The sequence below is a fragment of the Penicillium angulare genome, assembly GCF_028827245.1.
Source record: "Penicillium angulare strain IBT 27051 chromosome Unknown utg000005l_segment0_segment0, whole genome shotgun sequence".
Taxonomy (NCBI): domain Eukaryota; kingdom Fungi; phylum Ascomycota; class Eurotiomycetes; order Eurotiales; family Aspergillaceae; genus Penicillium; species Penicillium angulare.
Window position 1 is genome coordinate 1821645 of NW_026623164.1, and position 26323 is coordinate 1847967.

The 26323-nt window shown below is 47.5% G+C and overlaps 8 protein-coding genes across 8 annotated transcripts; 1 reads left to right on the forward strand and 7 right to left on the reverse strand.

The window, feature by feature from the left end:
• Positions 1 to 2930: 2930 nt before the first annotated feature.
• Positions 2931 to 6357, reverse strand: N7478_008030 (NRPS-like enzyme; the record flags this gene model as incomplete). The annotated part of the gene is made up of 4 exons (XM_056924244.1): positions 2931 to 5483; positions 5546 to 5688; positions 5748 to 6009; positions 6067 to 6357. 4 exons carry the CDS (start codon positions 6355 to 6357, stop codon positions 2931 to 2933), a joined length of 3249 nt encoding a protein of 1082 aa, XP_056776970.1.
• Positions 6358 to 7223: 866 nt separating this feature from the next.
• Positions 7224 to 8023, reverse strand: N7478_008031 (EF-hand calcium-binding domain protein; the record flags this gene model as incomplete). Its single annotated transcript, XM_056924245.1, has 2 exons — positions 7224 to 7897; positions 7963 to 8023. 2 exons carry the CDS (start codon positions 8021 to 8023, stop codon positions 7224 to 7226), a joined length of 735 nt encoding a protein of 244 aa, XP_056776971.1.
• A 1401-nt stretch (positions 8024 to 9424) lies between these two features.
• On the forward strand, positions 9425 to 16994 carry N7478_008032 (type I polyketide synthase; the record flags this gene model as incomplete). Its single annotated transcript, XM_056924246.1, is given in 7 exon segments — positions 9425 to 9551; positions 9615 to 10447; positions 10505 to 10615; positions 10684 to 11056; positions 11076 to 13591; positions 13682 to 14931; positions 15032 to 16994. 7 exon segments carry the CDS (start codon positions 9425 to 9427, stop codon positions 16992 to 16994), a joined length of 7173 nt encoding a protein of 2390 aa, XP_056776972.1.
• Positions 16995 to 17456: 462 nt separating this feature from the next.
• Positions 17457 to 19219, reverse strand: N7478_008033 (putative MFS maltose transporter; the record flags this gene model as incomplete). Its single annotated transcript, XM_056924247.1, has 4 exons — positions 17457 to 18037; positions 18088 to 18425; positions 18481 to 18959; positions 19013 to 19219. The coding sequence occupies 4 exons, from the start codon at positions 19217 to 19219 to the stop codon at positions 17457 to 17459; spliced, it is 1605 nt and encodes a 534-aa protein (XP_056776973.1).
• Positions 19220 to 21148: 1929 nt separating this feature from the next.
• On the reverse strand, positions 21149 to 21418 carry N7478_008034 (uncharacterized protein; the record flags this gene model as incomplete). The annotated part of the gene is made up of 1 exon (XM_056924248.1): positions 21149 to 21418. The coding sequence occupies one exon, from the start codon at positions 21416 to 21418 to the stop codon at positions 21149 to 21151; it is 270 nt and encodes an 89-aa protein (XP_056776974.1).
• Positions 21419 to 21753: 335 nt separating this feature from the next.
• On the reverse strand, positions 21754 to 21951 carry N7478_008035 (uncharacterized protein; the record flags this gene model as incomplete). The annotated part of the gene is made up of 1 exon (XM_056924249.1): positions 21754 to 21951. One exon carries the CDS (start codon positions 21949 to 21951, stop codon positions 21754 to 21756), a length of 198 nt encoding a protein of 65 aa, XP_056776975.1.
• Positions 21952 to 22416: 465 nt separating this feature from the next.
• N7478_008036 (Isocyanide synthase-NRPS hybrid crmA) lies at positions 22417 to 22958 on the reverse strand (the record flags this gene model as incomplete). Its single annotated transcript, XM_056924250.1, has 2 exons — positions 22417 to 22665; positions 22704 to 22958. The coding sequence occupies 2 exons, from the start codon at positions 22956 to 22958 to the stop codon at positions 22417 to 22419; spliced, it is 504 nt and encodes a 167-aa protein (XP_056776976.1).
• A 1202-nt stretch (positions 22959 to 24160) lies between these two features.
• N7478_008037 (isocyanide synthase family protein) lies at positions 24161 to 25801 on the reverse strand (the record flags this gene model as incomplete). The annotated part of the gene is made up of 3 exons (XM_056924251.1): positions 24161 to 24646; positions 24901 to 25286; positions 25366 to 25801. The coding sequence occupies 3 exons, from the start codon at positions 25799 to 25801 to the stop codon at positions 24161 to 24163; spliced, it is 1308 nt and encodes a 435-aa protein (XP_056776977.1).
• Between the last annotated feature and the right edge of the window lie 522 nt (positions 25802 to 26323).

Sequence of the window (26323 nt, forward strand, 5' to 3'; positions counted from 1 at the left end):
TTGTATTCCTCGTATAGCTATCATTATATCCATCTTAGAATGTAATGCAGATAACGCGAATGAATCAATGTGCAGTCCATCAGTTAAGTTGACAAGCAAGCTCTAAGCTGCTGCCAATAGATGACAATTGTCGAAGAATCAAGTGTAGCATTTGGCATTTTGGGTCACTAGATCTTTGCTTTGGTCTGGAGGGAAGGTTTGGGAGAGCGGTGTGGATTCAAACGTGTCGAGTAATGAAGCCAGCTTTTGTGACAAACTAATGGAAAACAAGAATTGCAGCGTGCGCGTACTTAAAAGGCTGATTTAGATGGAGGAGTTAACCGATTGCACTTAAAGCATTTAAAAACCATATGTTTCCAGGACTTGCACATATTGAATACTCGACCAATTTACCAATGTAAGTGGCAGGAAATTGAGGCGTGAAGGAATTGCGCTAACTGTAGGACTTAGATGCGCACCTAGGAAATCAAGCTATGTGGTGTCCCATCTTGCCGAAGAGTCATCAAAACTCGAAAAACAATCGAGTGTGGAGGCAATCATGGTTCCCAGGCGGCTGGGTTCAATCGCAACTATGTCTATGGCCGATGCACAGGATGTACCTTTCCTCGCCCACCGCCAACCTAAACATACTTCAAGCCTCGCGGATAAGGATAGCAGGGCGGTGTTGTTGATGTATGATCCTCGAAAAGGGGAGAAAACCTTCAAAGTCATTTGCATCGTGAAGACGGATGATTTCGTTGTTGACTGTATTGCGTGTACCCAGACTGGCCTGATAGGCCTTTCCAGAGCCGCTGGGGCTGACTATTATCATAAGTGGATAGTTTTTCTCTTCGTCCTAGTTGTGACTCAAATCAAAATCATATTCATTGTTGTTAATGACAAAGGTAAATGGGATGCGCGTTTTCCATTTCTGCACTGCCAATAGTCTGGTATCTGGAAAGGCGTTTTTCGGTGCTTCGTAGAGACCATGACTTTCAAGGAGTTTGACTATAGGCCGTATAAGAGAATCGAGAGAATCGAGAGAATCGCAGCTTTCAACCTAATACTGACTTTTGGGCGACACTATGCCAAGAGCACGTAGTGGGATTTGGGTTATTATAAATTGAAGATAGATTGAGTAGAAGGCTTTGGAGAATAATGATGAAGCAGGACCTGGGGGAGGTGGTGCTTATGGGTAAGCATTCTCCAGTACTTACCGCTGGCGTATTGTTTTCGAAGTATGCAGATCTAGAGCGTTGGTGGTAAGTTATAATCTAGTTTATAAGGTAACTGCTGGAGTGGTATGTTGAGAATTCATCACTTATTGGGCAGAAAGTTCCAGTAATTGACCTATTAAACACCTATCAAATTTGACCGACCGCCCTGTCCTTCTTACATAACTTGCAGATATTCCCCTTCCAGGTTCGTCCATGTGACTGGTTACATCGTTTGACGCGGCACATTGCGTTAAAGTTCAGTAGTCTGCTTTACTGACAGGAGTAGCTGCGTAATTGATTTGTGGTGTTGGAGGGGAGCGCTCATGCAAGTGCATTTAGACCAGTCAGTCATATTTTTCAAGGAAGGGGTAGGGACAAAAAAAAGCAAGCAAGAACCTTGGAAAGAAAGAAACAAAATCAGGGTTCGGAGTATAGGAATTTAACATTTTATATATATATATATATACATTCTTCTAGGATAAACAACTTGAAGTTGAAGAGTGAAGTATCCAAGATCATACTAGTATAGAGAAATCTTGCGAATTGTCTAGGGTATACTCTAGTTGCCAGTGTATAGATTTTTTATTAACAAATAATACTTTATTGGCCCAAGAATGGACCAAGCTTGTGGACCCGCTGAAGTGGTGTAATGGGTACTCACCATGGAACGTTCGTTGGAACATCTTCAGCAAGTTCTAAGTCTTCGTAGACAATATGTCTCTATATAATTTCTTTGATCAGATATGATTATTACATACGACCACAGGGTGTGGAGAACAGGGCTTCCCGTCCGCTCAGCCGTACTTAAGCCACACGCCGGTCAGTTAGTAGTATGGTGGGTGACCACATGCGAATCCTGACTGTTGTATGTTTTTATTTTTTATACGTTTGGTTTGTTCTTGTTGACTGTAGGTGGCGGCGACGAAATGATGACGAGGATGGCCACGGCAGCTACCGATGGTGTATAATTGTAAAGTCTGTAGTCGGAAGACATACCGCTGATTAGGGGTGAACCGTGGTAGAAATAGAGTGATGAAAAGGAAAGGAAGAGATGTTTGAACCAATCGTGCATGGTGACTTGATATACCCGCACGATCTATATCTAGAATATGGGACAGCGTTACGCGGGATAATGACTAGTACAACCAATATTGTCACTAATCCCTATGGACGAGGAATACTGGTACGAGAACTAGTTTAAGGTTCATTAGTTCACGATTGCAGGACATTTAGGTACTATTTCTGTATCGCTGTATCCAAATACGGGCGTTGAATTCCTGGATGCAAATTTCTGCATGTCCTAGGCGATAAAAGAAAATATAACATATTGGTAGAGGATAATGAAAAATCGATCCCCGAATTTGAACTTTGGACCCACTATCGGCTTAAAGATTTACCCGCAGATTCCAAGGTCAAGTCATAATAGCAATATACGAGTACGATGAGTATAAATCTGCTGCGGTTTGAGAAAGGGTCTTCATCGACGCCACTGAAGTGGACAGAATGTTATCTTCATCAAGTTCCATCTTATATTTAACTAGATCTCTTCCACATGAATGCAACCCTGAAAACCCTTCTCCCTTCGGCGCTCGCCTGGGTCGATTTCACTTCAGGCTTCACGCTCTGATATACATGATTACGCAATTACATTTTTGAAACATGGTATAAAAAAGGTAGGGTCTTCCTTCGAGCGACTGGCAAGCCGCATAATAAAATATAACAGACTCGTCGTGATTATGGCATCCAACCACGCACCCATCCCTCAACCCACTCATCACGAATAGACTCTAAGGATCGCAGCGAATGGCTAACCTTAAGAGCATGATCAACGAGCAACTGTCGAGGGGCTTGATCCGTGAGCTTAAGCACAAGGCTTTCTTCGAAAAACTCCAACAGTTTAATAGCTGGGACTTCACGGAGAATTAGAATTTTATCACCCGTTTCAAGGCGATTGGAGCTAGATCGCAACAGATCCAGCCATTCAGCGTAGTTCACCAGCCGGATCTCTGAGTCTACAGAGTCACCGCCGTGCGACGCTGCCAGAGTTGCTTGGATAGTCGATGCAACAACAGGCGCAATAGTCTTCCACTGTCTGGGATGCGGGTTGAGGGGGTGAGAGATCTGTATGCCCGCGGCAGCAGGTTGAGTCGAGAGATGCATGGAAAGCTCCACAAGAACGGATGCAAGCTGATCAATAGGAACCCAATCCACTGAATCCATCAGTCCGCTCTTGCAGGAGGCATCCTCGAAGGCTCCAAGCGATAGGGGAAGGGCCCGCAGAGCCTTTGAGCTCACTACCAAACTAGGGAACCACTCGTGTTGATTCCACCCACGAGGATTTTGCGCCGTTCCAGCGACCTGACCCACTCGTGCGGCTCCGGTCTTGATATTAAGGTGTACAGCGGCATAGTCGAGCATTCGCTCGGCCAGATACTTGCTCTCGCCATATCCCATATGACCGGGACAAGCAAGATTCGTCACTACGGTCTCTGGAACTTGGGCCTCTGCGCCGGGGACATCGTGGTAGTTAGCGACGGCGGTAATGGAGGAAAGGAAGAACAACGATGGGGTCCACTTGGCACGGGTGGCGAAAGAAATCAAATTAAAAACACCGTCCAAGATTGGCTGAAACGAATGAAGCTGTTGATTGAAATTGACGGGCCAGGCATTGTGAATGATCTGAGTGGTCGTTGACAGCATTGTATCATAAACGCTGCTTTCGAGGCCGAGCTTTGGTTTGCTCAGGTCAACTCCAAGGAATGTAACTTGAGCATCCGGGAATATGGCCGGGATTTCGCGCTGGGCATTGCGGGTTTCTTGAACAACACGGGAGTCACTGTTTCTGTTTAGGCAGTAGACGTGAGATATCGCTTTGTTTTGCAAAATTTCGTGCAGAATGTACGACCCCACGGCGCCTGTTGAACCAGTGAGAATTACCACCTCCGAGTCAGGCGCGTTCGGGCGAGGTTCGGCTTTCCCAAATTCTTTTTGAAGTTCACCAATCTCGTTTTCGTATTCCTGTAAAGTTGAAGCCATTGCTTGAAGTCGGTTATGTTCGGGATCTTCGTTGCATGGAGAGGCCTGCCCGTGATTGCGCAGAATGCTCAACGCCAACAGTTCGACAGAGGGATTATTGTAGACCCTGCTCGGTGCGATACTTTCTAGACCTAGGGATTTGAGCTCCCGACTAATCTGCAGTACTTGCAAGGAATCCATGCCTAAAGTAAAGAAATCCTGGTCGTTTTGGAGCTCATTCCACTCGGTCAGGTCCAAGACAAGTTTGCGAACTGTCTCAGTAACTGAATGTAGATCGGATAGATCAACTGAATTTTTGATCAACATAGTCGGCTCATCTCCTCTAGTCTCGTATAAACCATCGATAAGTGGCGAATATAAATCCAAAGTAGCTTGTCTTTGAACTGTGCCCTTCCCCGCACGCGGCATAGGCATAGTCGCATGAGTGAACATAAATCGCGCTCTCGAGACACGAGCGTGAGCCGGACATCGGCTATTGGCGTCTTTCACAGCCGGCCATATCCGTTCGATAATCCGGGCTTGCTCTTCTGATGAATAGGGACCCGGATCTTGGAGTTCTACAAGCAAGCATGCTTCAAATCGACGGTCGCCAGCCACTAAAGCCGAGCGAACTTCAGGATGACGGCTCACTTCTTGTTCAAATGTGACGGGGTTCGTCTTCTCGCCATTGCTAAATACCACAATGTCATCAATGCGACCGCGATGCATCCACCGGTCCGCCAAAGTCGGATGAGCACTGAACAAATCTCTCGTCTCGTACTCATCCAATCCAGGAAAATGGGTAAATACCGGCTGGGATCGCTCAGAGTCCTGGTTTTTGACAATCACCAACTCATGTAAGTCTTCAAAGCGGTGGCGGAATTCGGCATGAACAGCTGGATGAACTTGGATGTACATCCAGTCATCCTTAGAATGACTACCCTCTGGTTGAATCAATGGGAGGCCGGCCTTCTCGCTTGAGCCCATGCATTGATGAACCGGGATTCTCTCAGAAATAGTTTCGCCAGCTACCTGAGGAAGACTGCCGCCCGTGTAATATAGATACTCGAGCTTGGATGACACCATCTCAAGCGCCAAGGGGTCTTGGCTCAGATCGTCTAATATGTTAGGCAGAAGAAAAGCCCAATCGAAATCGCCGTGTGTGACAGCCTCTAGAAAGCCATCTGTGGTAGGGGGCTTCCCTGGGAGAGGGAATACTGGAATACACTCGCTGAACGATGGCGCGATGAGACAAAATCCAATACCAGCAACCTAGAGAATATCAAAATTAGCCAGTTTGTCCTAGATAAATCGGGAAATGAACATAATCGTACATGAAATGCTGGGAGCACAGTAAAAAAGCTTCCTTTTAGAAATTTCTCTGCTAAGGAAACGTGTCCCTTGGGTGCTGGGAGCGACATCGCATTTGCGAATCGACTGGTAAACTCGTTCGTGTAAACAAGTGGCTTGGGTATTCCTGTCCGCGCGATGTTAAAAAAAATTCACCAGTAAGGTTTGTTGAGTTGAGATCCGCACCTGTAGAGCCAGAGGTATGTAGAACAAAAATAGGGTCATCTTGGGCCTCCTCGAATGACTTTTCATAAGCATGGTGAGGGACATTGTCACTACTCAGGAGGTCTACGAGGCTGGGAATGTGAATCTGCCGTTGACTATGATTCTGCAAAATTTGAGGAACACATGGCAGCTCCGGGCTAGTCGAAAGCAGAGTTTGGCAATTTAGCCGCTCAAGGAGATTGACATGCGCTGTATTACTGTTGCGTGGTGAGGGGAAAAATGCCTAGAAATATCTTCAGCCCGGGTCAATATTCTGGTAGCGTGGAATAGGACTCTGTACCTTATATCCGGCCTTAATCGCCGCCAGCAGTACAATATAGGATCGTAAGTCATTGGGCCCAATATAAGCGACAGTCTCGAATTCTTTTCCTCGTCCTAGCTCCTCTTCAAGTAGCCATGCTATGCGATTGACTGCATTGGCTACTTGATGGTTTGTGGCTATACGAAACCCATCTTTGTAAGTATTATCGGAAATAGGAAATCTGGCCCAGACGCCCTGAGGGTTGCTGCGAGCTCGCTGGTCTAGTGCAACGGGCAGTAATAGATCTGCGCTTGGAGAAGGGGGTTCCATTGTGCTAGCAGCTTTGCAACAAAGAAGAATAAGAAAATGTGAAAGGAAAGGAAAGGAAGACGACACCGAGTGCTTCTTTGTGTCCGTCCAAGTAGCGACGTGTCTGCTATTCTTCAAGTTTCGCGTCATTTTATATTATTCCACTTGCCAAGTGTCCTGCAGTAGAGTTTGGACCTGGATAACCGTTGCAAAATTGCCCCCCCCAGCCCCCGATGGAGTGCGACGCGTGGGGCGCCGGGGGCCAACACTAGCCCCAAGCCACCTTCTACATTCGGTTTAACTGAGTGGTTCTGCCATTAAACTTGGCAGTGAAGCTTGGAAACGTTGCAGGCGAGAAGAACTGCCTGTATTTTCAGGGGAAGGCTCCGCTCCACCTTCGAGCCTGTCGGCCTCCGTACCTCGGTAGAATCAGGAGTTAAATGTGGAAACGGCCCCTTAACAAGATGAACTCCAAGTAGTATTGGAACACAGGCCAAGGAAAAGTTCTCGGGAATGAACAATGAACTAGGATCGACAGTGCAGAAGGGTTTTATGATCGTCCCAGGGGTACACCAGGTAGCGGTTCCAGGGTGGGTCGGCCCGTTTGATAGAATTTGACTTCGCGAAGTTGACGAATCCTTCAGTCACGCCACAGGATGTTGCTAATAACGCCTCACATTATATTAAGTTCTGAACTGTCATTTCCCGCATTTCGCGTATACATGGTTAATAAGAATGGAAGAATGTGTGTAAATGATGAGAGAAATCTAACTGAGCGACGAAACGGAAAAGGGGCAATAGGTGCCTGAGGCACAAACATAAACACTGTCTAGACTATGGAATAACATCATGTAGAGTATTATATACACCGCCTCGCAAGTACACACCTATGCCCCACCAACTGAAGCCAGCGCAATCACAGTCTCAAACAGCTCTCCGCACCGATCCAGTGAGGATTCTGTCCTCGGGAATTCATGCCCACCGTCATGGAACAGAACTTGCGATTTGTCTGGACACAATCTGGCCAACTCTCGCGAGTCCTCGGAGAAGACATCCGCTGAGCCGATAACATGCAAAGTCGGTACGGAGATGCGAGTGGGAACGCCAGTAGTGAAGGCGTAAATGTCGGGAATGCTATCAGGATCACTAGGGTCACTGTTCATTCCATGAAGATAGCCAGAAAATTCCGCCTTCTGATTCTTGAGTTTTTGCCTGATATTCACCCCAATATCGTCGGACGGGGAAAATACCATGACGCTATTGAAAAAGATGCCGACCTTGAACATGGGATCTTGCTGGAAGTGCTCGTCACACAACAAGAGACTCGCAGCCAGAGCAGCACCTTCGGAGAACCCAATGACCCCGTCATATGGCCCATCCTCATCGATGATCTCCTTGATGGTGTCTTGAATTTCCTTCACAGATGCAGGCTCATACGTTGGGAACCAGCCAATGTATGGACCCGGATAAAACTGGTCGACTCCGGGAGCCGGTGGACAATCGGCCTCAGCATCTACGAAGTCGAATGTGTGGTCGCGGGAGATTCGGCTGCGAAGCGAAGCTGGGACATCGAGAATCATAAGCCTGGTATCCCGATACAAATCTTGAATGAGGCAAATGACTTACCTAGTTGCGCCTCGAAGATATCAGAGTTAGTTCCCTTGCCATGTAGACAAAGAAAACGCATGGTGACTGTATGTTATGTGGTGTGCGAACAGGAGTAAACAGCAGCGACAACAAGAATAACAACCTCAGAAATCCGACCAGTTTCCCGACAAGGCCCCAGCACAAAAGCGATAGAACCGTTGATTATCAGTTCGAGGCTAAAGCCCCAAACCCTTGGTATTGGGTTTTGGGGTGATATCGAGGCTTCGCTTACTTTCAACAAACCATTGCTTGGTGTCTGTTTCGCTACTAACGCTCTAGTAGGTGGATACTGTGGAGTTGACTTACGGCACGCCGGTGCAGATCGGCAGTTGGCTTGATTAGCAGAAAGTAAAAACAATGGAGCTGACTCTGCACCCGCGACCCACTTTGCTCTGCAATAAGCTAACTGACACCTGCATTCTGGCCTCTCCTTGGCCCCCAATTCGACAATCCAATCGGCACCGTTGGCCCGCTTTTTCAACACTAACAAGGTACTTGTTTTGCACTATTGATAGGGGGCGGTTGCATTTATGAACGATGCTCCGATGCTTGAAATAACGTTTTGCAGGATCAGGAATGTCTGAAGAATCCTGTGACGCGAAACTCCGAAAATACAGCATCTCAAAATCGCCCGGAATGAGACAAGCTTCTCGGAATCTTTTCCTTGACTTGTCAATCTATTAATCTATCAACGTGCGCAAAGCCGAGAAACACTCAGAAGACACTGAGACACTGTGCGGGAAGGGATGACATGTTGCCCCTCTGGAGATCATTTCCGTACTCTGCCGTTGTGGGGTGAGCTAAGGACATGGCTAGTGTGACTGCGGTGTAGCCATGTCGCAGTTTAATCCGCTTTAGTGTCGATATCCAGATAGATTCGACTCTCCACATCTAGTGTAAATTCCGGAAACGAGCGTGTCCACTGGTACTCAATCTTATTGCGCACTATTTACCTGTTTCGCGTGGAAGAGTGTCGCACATAGTGTCAAATGGAGCCGAGTGGATAATATACAAGTACCACAGGCCTATTGGGGAAGGGAACCCAGGGGCTGTTTATGAAGTGGAAACTTTCAAAAACTATCTTTTGCAGGATTCGACGACACTTCCCCTACTAGCCCATCAAAGAAGCAGGTTTGCCATCTTCATGGTAATGTGTTCATGAGATATGGAGCTGGGGCTATGGAGTAGACCCGTATTTGGTTGGCCCCCATATTCGGCAATGGCAACAGCTCGAGGTACTAGTAGCAGGTCTAGTATGTTGTGAGCTAGTTCACAAGGGCATTAGCTAAATACTCCTGCCGATAACTTAGTGGGGTATCTCAAGAGGTTGCAGTCTATTGCCCTCGGATATAAAGAGAGTCTCCAAACCCCTCACTCTCGCCTTGCTATCTTGGACTCAAGTTTTATTTTCTTTTTCTTTTTATATTTCGACAAACTTACCATGGCCATCCCTGCAGAGTCAATACTATCGTCTTCCACGGAAATTGCTGTGGTAGGCCTTGCCACCCGGTTCCCCGGGGGGGCCTCAGATTCTACCAAATTTTGGGAGTTATTGCACAACAAGAGGTGTACGTATCGGTCTGCATCATTTGACTGAAAAAACTACTAACATCAATCCTCGAACGTTAAAGCTGCCTTTAGCAAGGTACCTTCCGAGCGCTACAATTCAGATGCATTTCACTCTGCGGAGGGCGGTAAACTGAACACGTTGAGCTCATCGGGTGCTCATTTCTTGGATCAAGATCCTGCAGCATTTGATGCTCCTTTCTTCAACATCACAGCTCAAGAGGCCAAGGCAATGGATCCAGCAGCACGAATGCTGTTAGAGGTCACCTACGAGGGCCTTGAGAATGCCGGTTTATCGGTAGAAGACCTGGCCGGGAGCGACACAAGTTGCTATGTGGGTTGCTTCACCCGCGACTACCATGAAATGCTTATGCGTGATGCAGAAACCGCGCCTATGTATTCTATTACAGGAACGGGTTTCTCTTTACTCTCTAACCGTATCTCCTGGTTCTACGACTTCCGGGGTCCTAGTATGACGCTTGACACAGCTTGCTCATCCAGTTTGGTTGGACTTCATCTTGCATGCCAAAGCCTTCGCGCCGGCGAGTCAAAGGTAGCTGTCGTTTGTGGAGCGAATTTACTATTAAGCCCCGATTTGAGCTTATGGCTCTCTAACTTACATATGACATCCAAGGACGGTCTGTCAAGGTCGTTTGCTGAAGGCGTCACGGGATACGGGCGTGGAGAGGGCATCGCCTCAGTCATTTTGAAGCCCCTCAGCGATGCCTTGCGAGATGGCGACACCATTCGGTCTGTTATTAGAGGCACCGGAGTCAATCAGGATGGTCACACGACAGGTATCACATTACCCAATAGTGATGCTCAAATGAACCTGATCAAGTCAACATATCAGGCAGCCGGGCTGGATTTTGCCGACACCTCTTATTTTGAAGCACATGTAAAGACTGTCTATCTGGATACAATTAAATGAGTAGCACTAATACTTTGAATATAGGGCACTGGTACCGCAGCTGGAGATCCGTTAGAGCTGGGCGCTGTCGCCAAAACAATCAGTTCCGTGCGTGAGCCTGGAGACGAGCTTTATATTGGATCGGTGAAATCAAATGTACGTCACGGTAGACTTATACTCGAATTGCTTCCTGATTCGTGTTTATTAATCCCTATGCTGTGCAGATTGGTCACCTCGAGGGAGCGGCTGGGGTCGCTGGGTTGATAAAGTGTATTCTAATGCTTGAGAATGGAAGCATCCTACCAAACATCCACTTTGATGAGCCCAACAAGCGCATTCCATTCTCCTCTTGGAAGATTCGGGTGCCCACCTCGGTCATTCCATGGCCAGAAAACCGCCTCAAACGAGCAAGTGTGAACTCCTTTGGATACGGCGGAACAAATGCTCATGTCATTTTGGACAATACGGAACAATTTTTAAGCCAAGCTCAAATCACTCACGATGAGGTGATGAGTATCAGCTCAGAAGAAACTGATATTGGCCGTGAGCACAATCGCCTTTTTGTATTCAGTGCACCCGATGAGGCCGCCCTAAAACGTATGGTTGTACTGCACAGCCACCATCTGTCGAGAGTCGTTGGATATCTCCAAAGATGAAGAGAGCCTCTATCTGGACCGCCTTTCCTACACCCTGAGTAACCGAAGATCAAAGCATGGGTGGAAGACTTATTGCACAGCATCAAATATAACAGAGCTTATTGAAGCCACATCAACTAGCTCCATAAGGACCATCCGCTCGCCTGAGAAATCCCGACTTGCTTTCGTGTTTACTGGGCAAGGAGCACAGTGGGCCAGAATGGGCCTAGAGCTCATGTATTACCCTGTCTTTTCTTCCGCCGTTGGTGAAGCCGACAGATATCTGAAGGAAACCCTTGGTTGCGGTTGGTCTGTTATTGAGGAGCTTAAACTTGATCCATCTGCTTCCAGAGTTGGGCTGGCAATGATTAGCCAGCCAGTGTGTACTATTCTTCAGATTGCGTTGTTGGATCTTCTCAAATCTTGGAACATCGAGCCGACAGGTGTTGTAGGCCATTCCAGTGGTGAAATAGCGGCTGCATACTGTTACGGTGCCTTAAGCCGCGAGAATGCCTGGAGTATCGCGTACTGGAGAGGAGATATTTGCTCCAAGCTATGTATAGAGGCGCCAGACGTCAAGGGTTCCATGATGGCGGCCGGCCTTTCTAAAGAGAAGGCCGAGGATTACATCAAAACAGTCAAAGCGGGAAAAATTAACGTCGCTTGCGTCAATTCGCCGTCATCTGTGACTATCTCCGGGGATGAAAGCGGCATCGATGAGCTTCAGCTGAACCTCGCTTCGGATAACGTCTTTTGTCGAAAGCTGAAGGTTGAAAATGCTTATCATTCGCATCACATGAAGCTTCTCGCAGACAGATATCTCAAACTGATATCTCACATTCAACCTAATCAGCCAGCTTCCACACCCGTCAAAATGGCTTCCAGCGTTACTGGTGACGTGATTCAGCATGCTCAGCTAGGTCCAGATTACTGGGTCAAGAACTTAGTCTCGCCAGTGTTGTTCTCCGATGCCACTGCAGCCTTGATGAAAGACTCGTCACGTCGGCGGCGCCGACAACGCGATAGTGAGTCGGCCTTTGACATCCTGTTAGAGGTTGGTCCACATGGCGCACTAAGAGGCCCGATCCGGCAGATTATGCAGCATCACGGAATCAAGGACACGGTTTATCAATCCGCTCTCATCCGTGGAGATAATGACGCCAAGGCAATAATCACAGCATCTGGAGAGCTGCTTCTTCAAGGTGTTCGTGTTGATATCTCTGCAGTCAACTTGTTACGATGGACGCCAAGACCGCTCGTCGACCTCCCATCTTATCCATGGAATCACTCTCTCACTTTCTGGGCAGAACCTCGCATCAGCAGGAACTACCACCATCGAAAGCATGGCCGACATGACCTTCTCGGAGCGCCCATGGCTGATTTCAATGAACAGGATCCGCGCTGGAGAAACTTCGTTCGTGTGAATGAGCAGCCATGGATTCGGGATCATGTGGTGCATTCGAGCATTCTGTACCCTGGCTCTGGCACCGTTGCAATGGTATTGGAAGCAGCACGACAAATGGCAGATCCAGAAAAGACAATCGACAAAATTGAACTGCAGGATATACGTATTACAAAGGCTATTATGATCCCAGACGATCAATTTGGAGTGGAAACCATCCTCCAATTCCGACAGCAGCGAAGCCGCCCTAACAATGTTTGGACCGGTCGCTGGGAGTGGGCTGTTCATAGCTGTCCTGAGAATGGCACCCTTGAAGAAAACAGTGCCGGTATCGTGTTTATTCATTACGCCTCGACGAGCCCCGAAGATTGGACCTGGGGCTCAGCCATTGCTTCCGAGGCTGTGAATGACCAATATACAGCGGCCAAAGCAGTGAGCACTCGGCAAATTGAGCCAACGGATTTCTATGAGGCCACGCGAAAGGCAGGGTTCAAGTACGGCGAGTGCTTCCAAGGCTTACAGAAGATCTCGGCTGGCGAGAATCGCTGCTGCTCGACGATCAAAGTTCCAGACACGAAAAATCATATGCCAGGCAAGGCACAGAGCCCGCATCTCATTCACCCTTCCACCCTCGATGTTATTTTTCATTCCATTTTTGCGGCTTTGGGAGATGAAAGCCTGGACTTCACGAATGCAGCCGTTCCCATTGCCTTCGATCGTTTGGTAATCTCGGCCAACCTTACATCAGACCCTGACACTCATTTCAATGGTTTTGCCAGTGTTGTTCGGGATGGCCCGCGAGACTTGTTAGCTGATATATACATGTCGGACTCTGCATGGGAGGAGCCGAAAGTGCAAGTTACTGGAATGCGTTGCCGCGAGCTTCCCTCTAGCGAGGCTACTGTTTCCAACGATCTGAAGGCTCCCTTAGGTACCTTGGCATGGAAGCCAGACATTGACTCAATGGATGCGGCTGCATTGAAAAGCTATCTTTCCAAAGCATTGGGAAGTCCAGGGCCCAGCAATGTGGACAATTATAAAACCGTCTCCAATGGTGACGACACAGAAAGGGTTCTAGAGAACTCTATCTGCGCTGTAAGTTTCACCTGTCGTTTCTCCATTTTTTTGGTCGTTTTCTTGCTTTCTTTTGCTTCTATGTATCTTACATCTTCTGACCATTTTTAGATTGCCGACCTCGCCGCCCACAAAAATCCCAATCTGTCGGTTCTGCAGATCGGAGGCACCGAAACCTTAACTCGTCAACTGCTATCAGTATTAAGAGCGGATTTAGGATCCGCCGGGTACTTCACAAGCTACACCGTGGCTCACACGGACCCGGAATGGATCGATAAAGCCAATGAGACGTTACAGGAATTTAGCGGCAGTGTGGACTTTAAACTCTTCAAACCCAAATTGGCCAATGAGACCTTTGACAGTGAATCATTCGATCTCATTATCACAGCAATCGATGTTTCAGGAGATGACTACAAAGAGGATGTATGCGCTGTGGTGAAGAAGGCTTTGAAGATGGGAGGAGTTGCATTACTTAGTGATGCAAAGGACGGGAGCGATACATTGCAAGTTTCTCTAAATGCGACCGCGAAAATCTCAACTAACGATTTAATTAGGCCCTGGAAGTACGATTTGAACCTTGCCGACCCGTCTCTTTCGCTTCTGGCTGAGGTTACTTTTGATCCTACGTCGGATTCACCCACGCTCGTGCTTGTTTCCAAGTCGCGACTGGAAAGCGAACTTGCTACGGAGACATTCTACATCCTTGAGCCTACAATTTCCTCCCACCGAGTTCAGGAAGTCAGTCAAACTATTGTGTCTGAACTGACAAGCCGGGGAATGAACGCCGTCGTTCTTCCTTGGACTACAGAGCTGTCTAAGTTGAAAGGCAAATCCCTGATCTCGTTGGTGGAGTTGGAGGACTCCATTTGGACCAAGTTCTCTCCAGAGGAGTTTGACCATCTAAAGTCTCTGACTCTGCAAAGTGCTCGTCTGATGTGGGTCTCTATGGGTGATGATACTTTGCTACAGGTGGCAGTTGGGTATTTGCGTGTGCTGCAGAACGAAAACCCTCACCTTGATCTGCGCTACCTCCATCTCGAGCAAACAGCAAATTTCCACCGGACAGCAAATGTTGTTGTCAAAACTGCTACCGTATCGACTTCCGACCGCGAATATGTCGAGACGGATGGACTGCTGTGCATCAATCGCTGGGTCCCAAGAGATGATCTCGCGGGGCTTATCGCAACGAGTAACGATGTCGAAGGTCGTGAATATGTCCAGCTTGGAGAGGCTCCCAGTGGATTGAAGCTTGTTTCACACAATGATTCAAGCAAGTTGTTCTACTTTGATATTGACGAGAAAGTCAAAGCGGAGCTAAGTGCAGACGAAGTGGAGATTGAGGTGAAGGCTATTTCCATCAAGTAAGATCGCCTTTTTGTCTCTTAAAGCCAGTCGAAGCTAACATGATTCCAGTGAGCACAACGTAACAGACTCAAAATCACATTCTTTGAAAGAGTTCAGTGGTGTCGTCTCCAAGGTCGGTAAAGGTTGCGAGAAATTGAGGGTGGGCAACCGTGTGTGCGCAATCGAAGCCGGTCCTTACAGCTCATTCTTCCGGGTCAACGAGGGAAGTTGCGCCTTGCTACCGGATGTCACTGCATTCGAAGAGGCTGCTTCTTGGCCAATTTCTTTCGCAATTGCGTACCACGCCTTGCATGTGGTTGGTCGCATTCAATCCAACAACACGATCCTTGTCCAGTCTGCGGCCAGTTCTCTTGGCCAGGCCGTTGTTCAGCTTGCCCTACTGCAGGGCGCAACCATCATTGCTACTGTTAGCACGGTTCGGGAGAGCCAAGCAGTGGAAAGCCTTGGAGTGAATATGCGACACATTCTCAGAGATGGCGACTCCAATTTGACCGAAGCTATTGCCCGCCTTACGAACACAAAGGGCGTCGACATTGTCCTCAACATCTCTCTGACGGGAGAGCCTTTACGTCAGATGTGGCACTCTATTGCGCCTTCTGGTGTGTTTATTGATACCATGACTAAAGATGATGCGGCGGGTTCTTCGTTCTTGGACATGGGTCCTTTCAGGCGAGGGGCCTCCTATTCGGTTTTGAATATGGAAACGCTTATCCAAACTAACCCCTCAATTATGAACCAAGCACTTGCGAACTTGTCAGAGACATTCTTTGGCCAGACAATCAAGGGTCTGCGCGGGTTGAATATTGTTTCATCGACCAACATTGCAGAAGCTTTTGTGCAGGCACATATCCAGTCTAGTATGGGCAAAGTTGTGATGACATTTAGCCCAGAAGACCGCATTTCTGTCCCAACACATGTTGTCAATTCACTATCGCTAGAGGCCGATGCCACATATCTTTTGGTTGGTGGCCTTGGAGGATTAGGTCGGAGTCTGGCTAGGCTTCTCGTGTCGAACGGAGCTCGGAATATCGCGTGCATTTCCCGCTCAGGAGATGCCTCTCCCCTCGCGCCGGCCCTGAGACTAGAACTATCTGACAAGAACGTCCGGGTCCAGATATATGCCTGCGACGTGTCTGATGAGCAAGGAATGAAACAAATTTTGAGCCAGTGCGCCGAGGAAATGCCCCCAATTCGAGGTGTCGTTCAGTCGGCAGTAGTGCTAAACGACGCACTATTCGAAAACATGACCCTAGAGCAATGGAACAATGGTATCAGGCCCAAGGTTCAAGGAACGCAGCTGTTGCACGAGCTTCTCCCCACCAGTCTAAAGTTCTTTGTGATGCTCAGTTCCATTGCTGGTGTCATTGGCAATCGAGGACAAGCCAACTACTCCTCAGGCAACACTTTCCAAGATGGTATGGCAGCTTACCGACGACGCCAGGGCCTGTCCGCCGTCAGTGTGGACCTTGGTCTGATGTTGGGAATTGGATTAGTCGCCGAGCGAGGTGGGCATTCCAACCTTCAGAGGTGGGAGACTGTTGGCATCAACGAACCACAGTTCCACTCCATCATGATTGCCGCGATGTCAGGCTCATTCAAGAACAGCACAATTCCGTCTCAGATTATCTCTGGTCTTCCAACTGCAGGGATCCTACATCGCGAAAAGCTTGAGAAGCCTTTCTATATTGAAGACCCTCGCTTTGCAATTCTGAACAAGCTACACTTGGACGGCATAGAATCCAACGAAGAGAAAACGGAATCACTGGAATTCAAACTTAGCCAGTGCCAATCTTTGCGGGATGTGAGCGATGTCACCACTGCGACTTTGTGTGAGAGGCTTGCTCGCGGCTTGCAAACTGATGTCGGAAATATCGATGCAAGCAAGCCGTTGCATACATATGGTGTGGACTCACTGATGGCTGTTGACATCCGGACCTGGGCTCTAACTGAGGCAAAGGCTGAGATTGCACTATTTGACATTCTCAGCGGGATAAGTATTGCTGGACTGGCGAGGAAGATCGCGACAGTTTCCAAGGCCGTCTCCGAGCGACTGGAATAGGTTTCGCCCAGAGCTTCTTTGAAACCAATGTTCCCTTCGATTCTTTTATATAGTCGGATCTATAAGTTCCTTTTTGATTAAAAAAAGACCCGCGAATTATCAAAAGTATTTCCAAATTATGTTGATTTATCACCAGAGGTCTTTTACATCGAGTTGCGTTGTGGTTCCTGTGTATGGCGAACAACTATGCGCATGGGCCCCTACGATCCCAGAGATATTTATGTTAGTTTAATTAACTCAAGCAATGTACAAGTTCACACAGAAAAAGCGGCCAATGACAGCCTTGGTATGTTTCTACAAATTTGGTATACTTGGCCCCTTGCTCGGGGGTGGGAAAGATAAAGATAAAGCAAAGGAAAAGACAAGGAACGAAAGACGTTCTGTATTAGGCACTTAGATCAAATGCTGCTTCTTCCATAGGCTAGCGGAGCCACTCAGGCCTCCTCAAATAGCGATTTCCATCTACTCATCATCGCGAATATCAACGACGGTCTTCTCCCACTTACGAGCCTGAACACGACGATTGAACAGAATGTCGATCTCACGGAAGGATCGGTGCTTCATCTCTGGAATCCAGTACCAGGACATGGCAGTGCAGATAAAGGCGGTTCCAGCCCAGACATAACCACTCTTACCGCCCAAGTTCCACTTATCGGTGTTGAGCATGTAGCTGGAAAGGAAGATGCAAGGAATATTGATCAGGTAGTAGGCACCTCGTCCAATACCGGTTGTCAGAGGTCGGAGGCGAACGGAAGACGTCTCGCCGATAATGACCCATGAGGCAGGGGCGGGTCCCAAGCAGAACAGGACGGACACGATCAAACCAAGCGATGCTTGCGCATTACTAGACGCATGACTAATACCAACCGAGCCCGCAATACCCAGGGCAACCAAGAATGCACAGTTGATGAGTTGACCGTAGACATAGATGGTTCGGCGGCCGAGGTAAGTGGTGAGGACCCAAGAGAGCATGACCATGATCCACTGGAGGGCTGAAGTGATGAGACCAAGTGCAAACGCGGTGTTGTCCGCCATGCCGGCCTCTGAGATGGTGTTAGTTTTCTATAGACTTGTAGAAAGTGCGTTGACTCACGTTTGAAAAAGTAAACCGCTTGGTTAGCAATCAGGTTGCCCGTCAGGTTCTGAGATGCGTACACACCGCACACAATCAATGTGCGGTAGCGATCGGTACCCTTCCACAGCTCAATGAGACTGGGCTTCTTCTCGCTCTTCTCGAGCTCGATTGTGCGACGCATCATAGCAACTTTGTCAGCGGGATTATCATTTGCACTCGCGCGTCCAAGGCGCTTGACAGACTTCTCTGCCTCAGCCAGACGGCCCTTTCGGACGAGCCACCAGGGCGATTCAGGTGCAAAGAATAATAGGATAGCGAGGGGAGTGGGAAAAATCCACTGGAGTGCAATGGGAACCCTGAGAATTCTGTTAGAATGGTGCATTTTTATACAATCTATGGGGATGGACCAACCTGTAAGCTGAAGAGTCCTTTCTGGATTGGTAGTGGTAAGTGATACCGCCGACGATGATCGATCCAATGGCCCAGAACATCTGCAACATCTGGGTTGCTGGAGCTCTCAATCTCATTGGCACAATTTCGGAACAATAGGCGGGTGCATTAGCGATGAAAATGCCCCACGGAATACCTTCCAGGATCTGGGACGCGAAGAACATCCCCTGGCTGGTACCGAAATAGAAGATCAAGATGAAGAGGTTCAAACACATGAGACCACCAATGGTTGCCCATCGATATCCAATCCAACTGGTAATGGGACCTGCGAGGAATACACCGATAAAGGCACCGAGTGGCCCGCTGCACTGGAATGCCGACTGCCATGCAGCTGCGATAATCTTCGTCCCTTGTGTTTCGCTGTATACACCAAAGTCCTGGGCGAATTGATCGGTAGCGATGAACTGTCCCATTAAGAAAACGCAGTATGACTCCATGATCTATCGTAACGTTAGAGAAATGATCTTCATATCATAGGTAAGAGCTTACTGACAATGGTGAATGACATAATGAATGCCCACCAGCTGGCAGCGGGGTACGCCTTGACAGCCTCGAGCACAGTCATATTATGCTCGGCCTCCTCTGCCTCGATGGCGCCAGCTCTGTCATAGTCGACCTTCTCACTAGCATCGTAAATAGGTCCAGGCTGCGCCTCGACCTCCTCCGCAGTGGTCTGTTTCTCACTGATGTCGCTATTCATGTTGCCGATTTCTGAGAGAAGCGGGTGAATGAGAGATGAGAGGTGAGAAATGAAAGAGAGGCAGCACGGTTGGGGAATTACGGAATTTTATACCGCCGACGACGCGCTCGTGACTGTAATCCTGATTTTAGCTTAATTGAGTGAAGCTTGGTCCGGACCCTGGCCTCTTCAACCCCACATCTCCTCCCCCTATAAGGGCCATTCCTTTGAGCACTACGGTAGCAGCGCTATTAGATTACAATAGGCTCTTAACGAGATAGTAGGTACATGTCGGAAGGAAATGTAAGGGTTTCTTTGCGGGGTCTGCTGATATGGTGGTTAGCGTTTAGCTGTGGCGTCCCATTCGCAGGAGAATTTCCTATTCTGGATCCACAATCCTGCTTCTTTCATTTAGTGTGAGACTCGAGCCATGTCTGTGCCCGATCCCAGCTTTCTTTTCCCCTTGTTGTGCACTCTAAACTCTAAACCCCCTGATTCCCTGTCGGCATCGCTCAACTCCGTTCGGCCTATCATAATAAGCGAACAAATGTAAAATATACCGAGAAGCCGGGAGAGGATAAGCGCAAATTATTAGTTCGCCGCGCTTTGTGCTCGGGATCTAATACCCCTGCGATGGGCAGATATTCAGAAAAGAATGTCTTCGAACGCCGGCCTGGAAACGTGAAGTCGGAGGCTCATGATGCTTGATCTCTCCATCTCTGTAGAATGCCATGCTCGGTGGAGTGCAATCGGACCCACAAGATTCAAGATAAACATCATCGATCTTTAAAGAACCTAACGAATTCCAGAATCGGACACGGCTCGGTGTGATCTCATCCGTGGGTTGGGGGCTCGGCTAGTTTTACCCCGGACATTCACTACCCCGCGCCAATACCCCGGACGGACCGCAAATTCCCTCCAATGGAGAGAGTTGAAATGGGAATGCCAAAATTAGATAGTACAGAATATGAAATTGTATGGAAAGGGGCAGTACTGCATTTTCGTGTGTAAATCATTTATCCTGATCCCTCGTCGAAGCGAGACCTTGAATTGAGGTACAGGTGTGACAATCATTCTCTTACTAGGCGAGGAGGCACAGCTATCTGTAGTCACGGTAGCTGATTCCTGTACAGAGTGGCGGTGGCAATCTAATAGCCAGCCACTAGCCATCCAAGCTTATGGGATAGTTCCAGCCTGGATGCGACCACTAAAGGGGTGCCATTTTCGGCGTTGTTTTGGGTCACGGGTATCCCAGACGATGATTGTTGGACGAGTGCCAACTTCAAAGAAAGATCAGAGCCGGCGAAAGCTCGAGCCGTTTGATGATGACTAAGGAGTTTAGTTGGGTGCAAATTAATGAAGGTGCAAAATAGTGGGGTTGCCGGACGAAGTCGTCCCCTAAGGTTACGAGGGGAAAGGCAACCACTTCTGGCGTTGAGAGCTGCCATTTTCGGTATTGACTTAACAGATTATCGTATTTTTGGATGTAAATTCAATCCTGAATTGAGTTGAGAAACACCTTCTCCAGAAAGGTCAATCGTGATTATGGTACAAATATCCCCTATGGTGCCCTGCTCTAGCGCAGGAAAGGAGGAAAGGAATCAGTGATATGGCCTCTGGTTGGAACAAAGACTGCGATTGCCCAATTTAACATTCTAAATAAAATAAGCATGGCTGGACTTGCCAAGAAGATTACAGTAATCCCCAGGACCGTCTCCGAGTGACTGGAATATAATTTCCTCAATCAGAAGAGGGAAGCTTCTTTTGACCCAAGGTTCTCTTCAAATATTTTCATGTATTCGTACGAATCGGGAACCAAGAGTTTCTACCAGGTTGGCTGTATTTCCGCGTCGCGCTTTCCTCATCATTTTCAGATATCACACATCCACACGGACAGAACCAAGAAAACTTACATATGTCTCAAGTTGAACGGTTATTCTATGCGATCGCCTAATCATCAACATCGTCATCAGAAGACTGGTCCTCAGACTCATTAAACGAGCTTTCATCTGATGAAGATATGCATTCATCTCTTCCTTGACCATCTTCATGCAAAACGTCAAAATCATCACCATGGCTCTCAGGCCGCAAGCTATCGTCCCCTGATACACTTCCTGGATGATTTGTGTCTTTGTCGTTTAAGTCTTCGTATTCAAACTCGGGGGCTGTTTCAAGCCGTGAGTATTCACTGACGCTTTCATGAAAGGTGTTTCGTGGCATGTAGCATCTGAAACATAATTCAATCTCTTTGCAACTGAAACAAATTCCATAAATGTACTTGGAGGCAACCTCAGCAATTTAGAACAACCACCGAAGGCAGTAAGCAACTGGTGTAGATGACTGACGACACGGCAACTTAAACAATATGCAAACCTGTCATCGGCTCTGCGGGAAATGTGAGCTTCATTGTCCCATTTTTCCTTCTCGGTTTGAGTTCCAATGAGCCGCGTGAGGGGATCAGGTATTAACAGCGATAAAACCTCATCAGAGATGCCGATATACCTGCCTAGTTTTAGTGGAGACCATTCTACTGACTTAGGGCCTTTGACTGTCATCTATATATCCTCTCCATGATCAATGAGATGCCGCACAATTTCAACGGGTGCGCTGCGGTTCAGAAGGGCCCAGAAGAGCGGACTCCAAGCATCGTTGTCGGGTCTTAAAAGCTCATTCTCATCATATAGCTCGCTCATACGCTGGAAAGCCGTCCAATTCTCTTGAATTGCTCCGAAATGGATGGGAGTTCCTCCCATCTTATCGCGTATTGGCTGACCATCAACGAATAATATATATCCGTCTCTGTCGATGGTGTTTTGGAAACCAGCTCGCGAAATCAGGCCCTAGCCTTGAGAACGTCGGTCGTGCGGAAATCTGATTCTCCAATCTTTGATAACACAACATTTGAAGATTGACTTCCTTCTAGACCCTAGGAACAAATTTTATTCGTATGTAACTATCAAATAACATCAAGCAAAATTGAAACTAGCATCGATTTATATTACAAAAGTCCCCCAATTCCAGGAAAAGAATAAACTATGTACTCATCAGAGCCCAGGGAGAAGCTCAGCATACTTCGTGAATCCCTCGTCTTCCAAGAACATCTCCAGTTCCTCCGGATGTGTACCAAAGAGAAGTTCAATCCCGCCATCATTACTTGTAGACAGAATGATCAGGAATCTGAACCGCCCAATACCACGCTCAACTTGTGGTCTCAGTGATTATGGGCAACCCCCATTGGCGAAGAGGGACTCGCCAAAGCAAGCCTCGTTTGATGGGGAAAGCATCATATTGGAGATCATAGCATGCATCTGCTCAAGACCCATGTTCGCGGTCGAAGTTCGCTCATGATTTGGCAAGGACTGCAGAATTGACAGAGCATCATGGACGACTGAAGGCGTGAGGCGCGGAGCAGATTCGCGAAGAAGGTACGCGACACAACCAATTGTTGTGTTATCGGAGCAAAGAGTCTCGATAGGCATCGTTGATCGATTGAGAATTAGCATACTACCAATGTATGTCTCGGCAAAAGCTGCGAGAAGTATGGGCGGCCGTCAGTTGGCAGCTCGAGGATGGAAACTTCATCTGGCTTGAATGTCTGCTTCCGAATCTCCGTGGCAACTATTCGTCGGACTCGAATAGCAGCGCGCCACAAGAAGGCTTTTACAATGTCGCTGGTTAAAATGATGGCTCCCTTGGCTTCGGGACCGGAGACGACCTCTTGCTTCATTTTCTCCGGCTTTTCGCGCGTGATGAGGAACATCGTGGATTCGGGGCAACGCCCAGCACATGGGAGCGGCCAAATGGCATGTATCTTGTAATCATGATTAATGGTAAATTCTTACATAATCTTCTTGTGATGATCAGATGAAGAGGAAGGTAGATATCCCCATGTCCCAGGGTCAATTACTTCGACCGGGCGAGCCATCTTGCTCGTGGATGATTTCCGGCAATGCGTGGTTAAAGCTCTGTGGATGGTATCAGACACAGGTTGCTCCTTGATCACCTTGAAGGTATCTGCAATTGTCTGCCCAAGCCTTAAGAGCAATCACGACGACTAGACCATCGAGAAAACAGTGATTTAAGTCAACAGCAACAACACAACCAACGGAAATGAAGTTTACTTGGCCTGACACGATATCTGCGGGGAATCTTGGAAACGGATCGTCTAGTAGAACGAGGCCGTCTGGGACAACAGAAGGTGGGAAACCTGCTTCTCTCAATTTCTCCAATGATAGAAGCACATCAGAGAGATCCTTATATACCAGACGGATTTTTAACAGTGTGTGCTTTGGAAAGTGGCGGAATTGTCACAAAAAGATCTCCTTTCGTGTATTCAATTTCCTACTCTGAGCAAAACATCATTTTTCCACTGAGAGCTGTTATCATTCTCAATGTGCGGTTCAGACCTTCTTGAAGATTTTGAAACACTTGCTCATAAGGAATTTCTTTATGGATGGAAACGTACAGCATGATGCCCATGCCATGGCTCGGGTTAACTTAATCAAAAGCGTTCAAGCGGAGAGCATTGTTGATTTTATTGCGAGCATACCGAGTGGCTAGCTTTAACACACGCGTATGTTAAGAGCACATGTCTCAGATCACCTAGATTGAGAGCCGTCAGCAAAAGAATTCTAAAGCCAGATTGGGGTTATTTGTAGGAAGTAAAGACGTACGAGGTCCAATGTAAGCGATGGGCTGAATAGAGTCGGCTGTGCCAACCTGATCACGAAGCCACTAAGCAGTCTTATCCACCGCTCTAGTAAATTGCTGTGCGGAAGTTGGGCCGAGTGTAAGAAGTCCATTTGAGGGTGATGCAAGGGAAAAAACGGTCCTTTCAGGCTCGGAGGCAGCAAGGTCATCCATTATCTGGGGGATAAGCCTTCTGCCATAATCAGTTGATACTCCACTTTTTGTCTCCAATGTTGATGATATAGTAGCTTCAGGCTTCGAGAGTATCTCTATTTATAGACTAGACGGAGGAGACAAGATTTCTGATGTTGCTAAGATTTCAGGGGTAGTGAAACAGCTGTCAGAAAATTTGCCCTCGGATGAAGCTACAGAACCTTCGCTAGAAGAGCATGCAAGTGAAGATGCATCGTTGAACGCACTGTTCATGTACGCAGTGGCATTGATGGATTTGACGGGCTGAAGATAGCTTTCCATCATCTCGCTGACAAGAATATGTCCACCATTGGAGATTTTCTCTTTGTAGTGACTAGGGGCTCCATTGACATGAACCAATTCCAATCGATCATCCTGGCTGAATGCGCCCATCGGGGCACTCACCCATACCCCGTCTGCAAGTTGGGCAACAGAACAGTGCCATGGGGTGGTGTAGCCTGTCTTCGTATTCAGCAGACTAATTGGTATCTTGTTACCACTGATAGACTCGTGGATTGAGAGTCGCAGATGGTGTGGGAAGGCGTGTTTCACAGCCCCAGCAAAAGCCTATTTCTTGAGGTCAGTGGTAGGCTTCCTAAAATACTAGCGTGACGTGAGGTCTTCTCGAGTCCCGAGTAAAGAGCATCATGAAGTGAAAAATAAAAAATAAAAAATAAAAAATAAATAGTCAAAGGTGGTGACGCGTAAAGGGGAAAGTAAGGAAGGGAGAGAGAAGGATGGGGGATAAAAGTGGTGCCTGAGGCATTATTGTCACGTGCAACAGAACGACATAAATGGGGCACAACAACTTCAACACGTACATATCCTCTTATAAGCATCTGTTTTGCTAGGTATTTGCAGTCCCGCTTGTAACTGTGAGCGGAGCGACGCTTTCCTCGAGGGAAGATGTGCTGCAGGTCTGACTCCAGAAAACGTTTATAGCCAAGATATGTCAGCTTTGTATCTGCATTTTTGGCGATTTCCTCGTCAATGTTGAGATTGACCTTCCCATATTGATTCAAAAGCAATCGACGGAAGTTCGTGCAGTTAGCCACATAGACAATCTCAGTCATTTTATCTGGAAGAGATATGTCAAGGAGGTCGCGAATTCGCGAAAACAATATGTTGTTAAATCCCTTCTCTATGGCCATGGCTCGTAGGGATTCACCATACTCCCAAGTTTCCTTGTCTGAAATGCATAACAAGTCTATAATTGACCACGAAGTCGTCAGAATGAGCAACAGTAATTCTCAAAAGCACTGATGAAAGGGTTACTTATCACTGACCATTGTAGGTGATGCCGTCCGATATAATCACAATCTCGGCACCTGGAGCATAGAATTCTTTTATAGAATGGCAAAGGAAGTTCAGTCTTTCAAGCGCCAGCTCCTCTGCTTTATCTGGCAAGCTCCCAAGGACTTTGTAGACATTGTTCGCTGACTTGAAGGGAAATGCAGGAAGACAAGCCTGTACTCGGGCACCTTGGGCGACGAATCGGCCTATCACGGAGAGGAAGCCTTCTTCACTACCGTCCACATGGCTTGGTGCATATTCAAATTTGTTCAGTGCATATGTCAAAAACACATTCAAGATTCTCCGGGACATAAGATCCACATCACTTGAATATTGTGCATCATTAATAACAGGGGTATCAAGGTGTTCCGCTGCCGAGCATTGAGGCTCTGCTTTAAGCTGAGCAGAGTCAGACTGATTTGATGCCATTCTATATTGATTTTCCCAGCGTCTGGGATGACTAAGTTGATTTCTAAAATGAGGAGAGTGATAACACTGTGGCGTGAGAAGAAAGACTGTGAATCTATTGTAATGATAGAGAACTGTGTCCTTCCAAAGATATTGGAAGGATGCCATTTAAATACATAAAGAACTAGAGGATGACATAATTCCGGCTACCATAGTAAACATGGCAGAAAGCATTATTCCAAATCATTCGTAAAACCGTTGCATCATAGTCAGTCGATATTGAAATTTTCACTGTGATGAAGCTTGCATCTTAGTATGGCAAACAACAAATATCAAACATGCAGCTGTGGGCCTTGCATTAGTGCTCGGATGTATGCCTAGGCAAGCCGATAGCGATCGGCATGGCATTGCCCGTACTAGGCCTAGCAAAGCCTAGCGCTGGCATGGCCTTCCAGCATGCAATAGACTGTACTAGCTGGAAGCTGGATAGTCCCAAACGGGACAGTGGTGGCACAATGGAGGATTTCAATGCAATGGGCAACA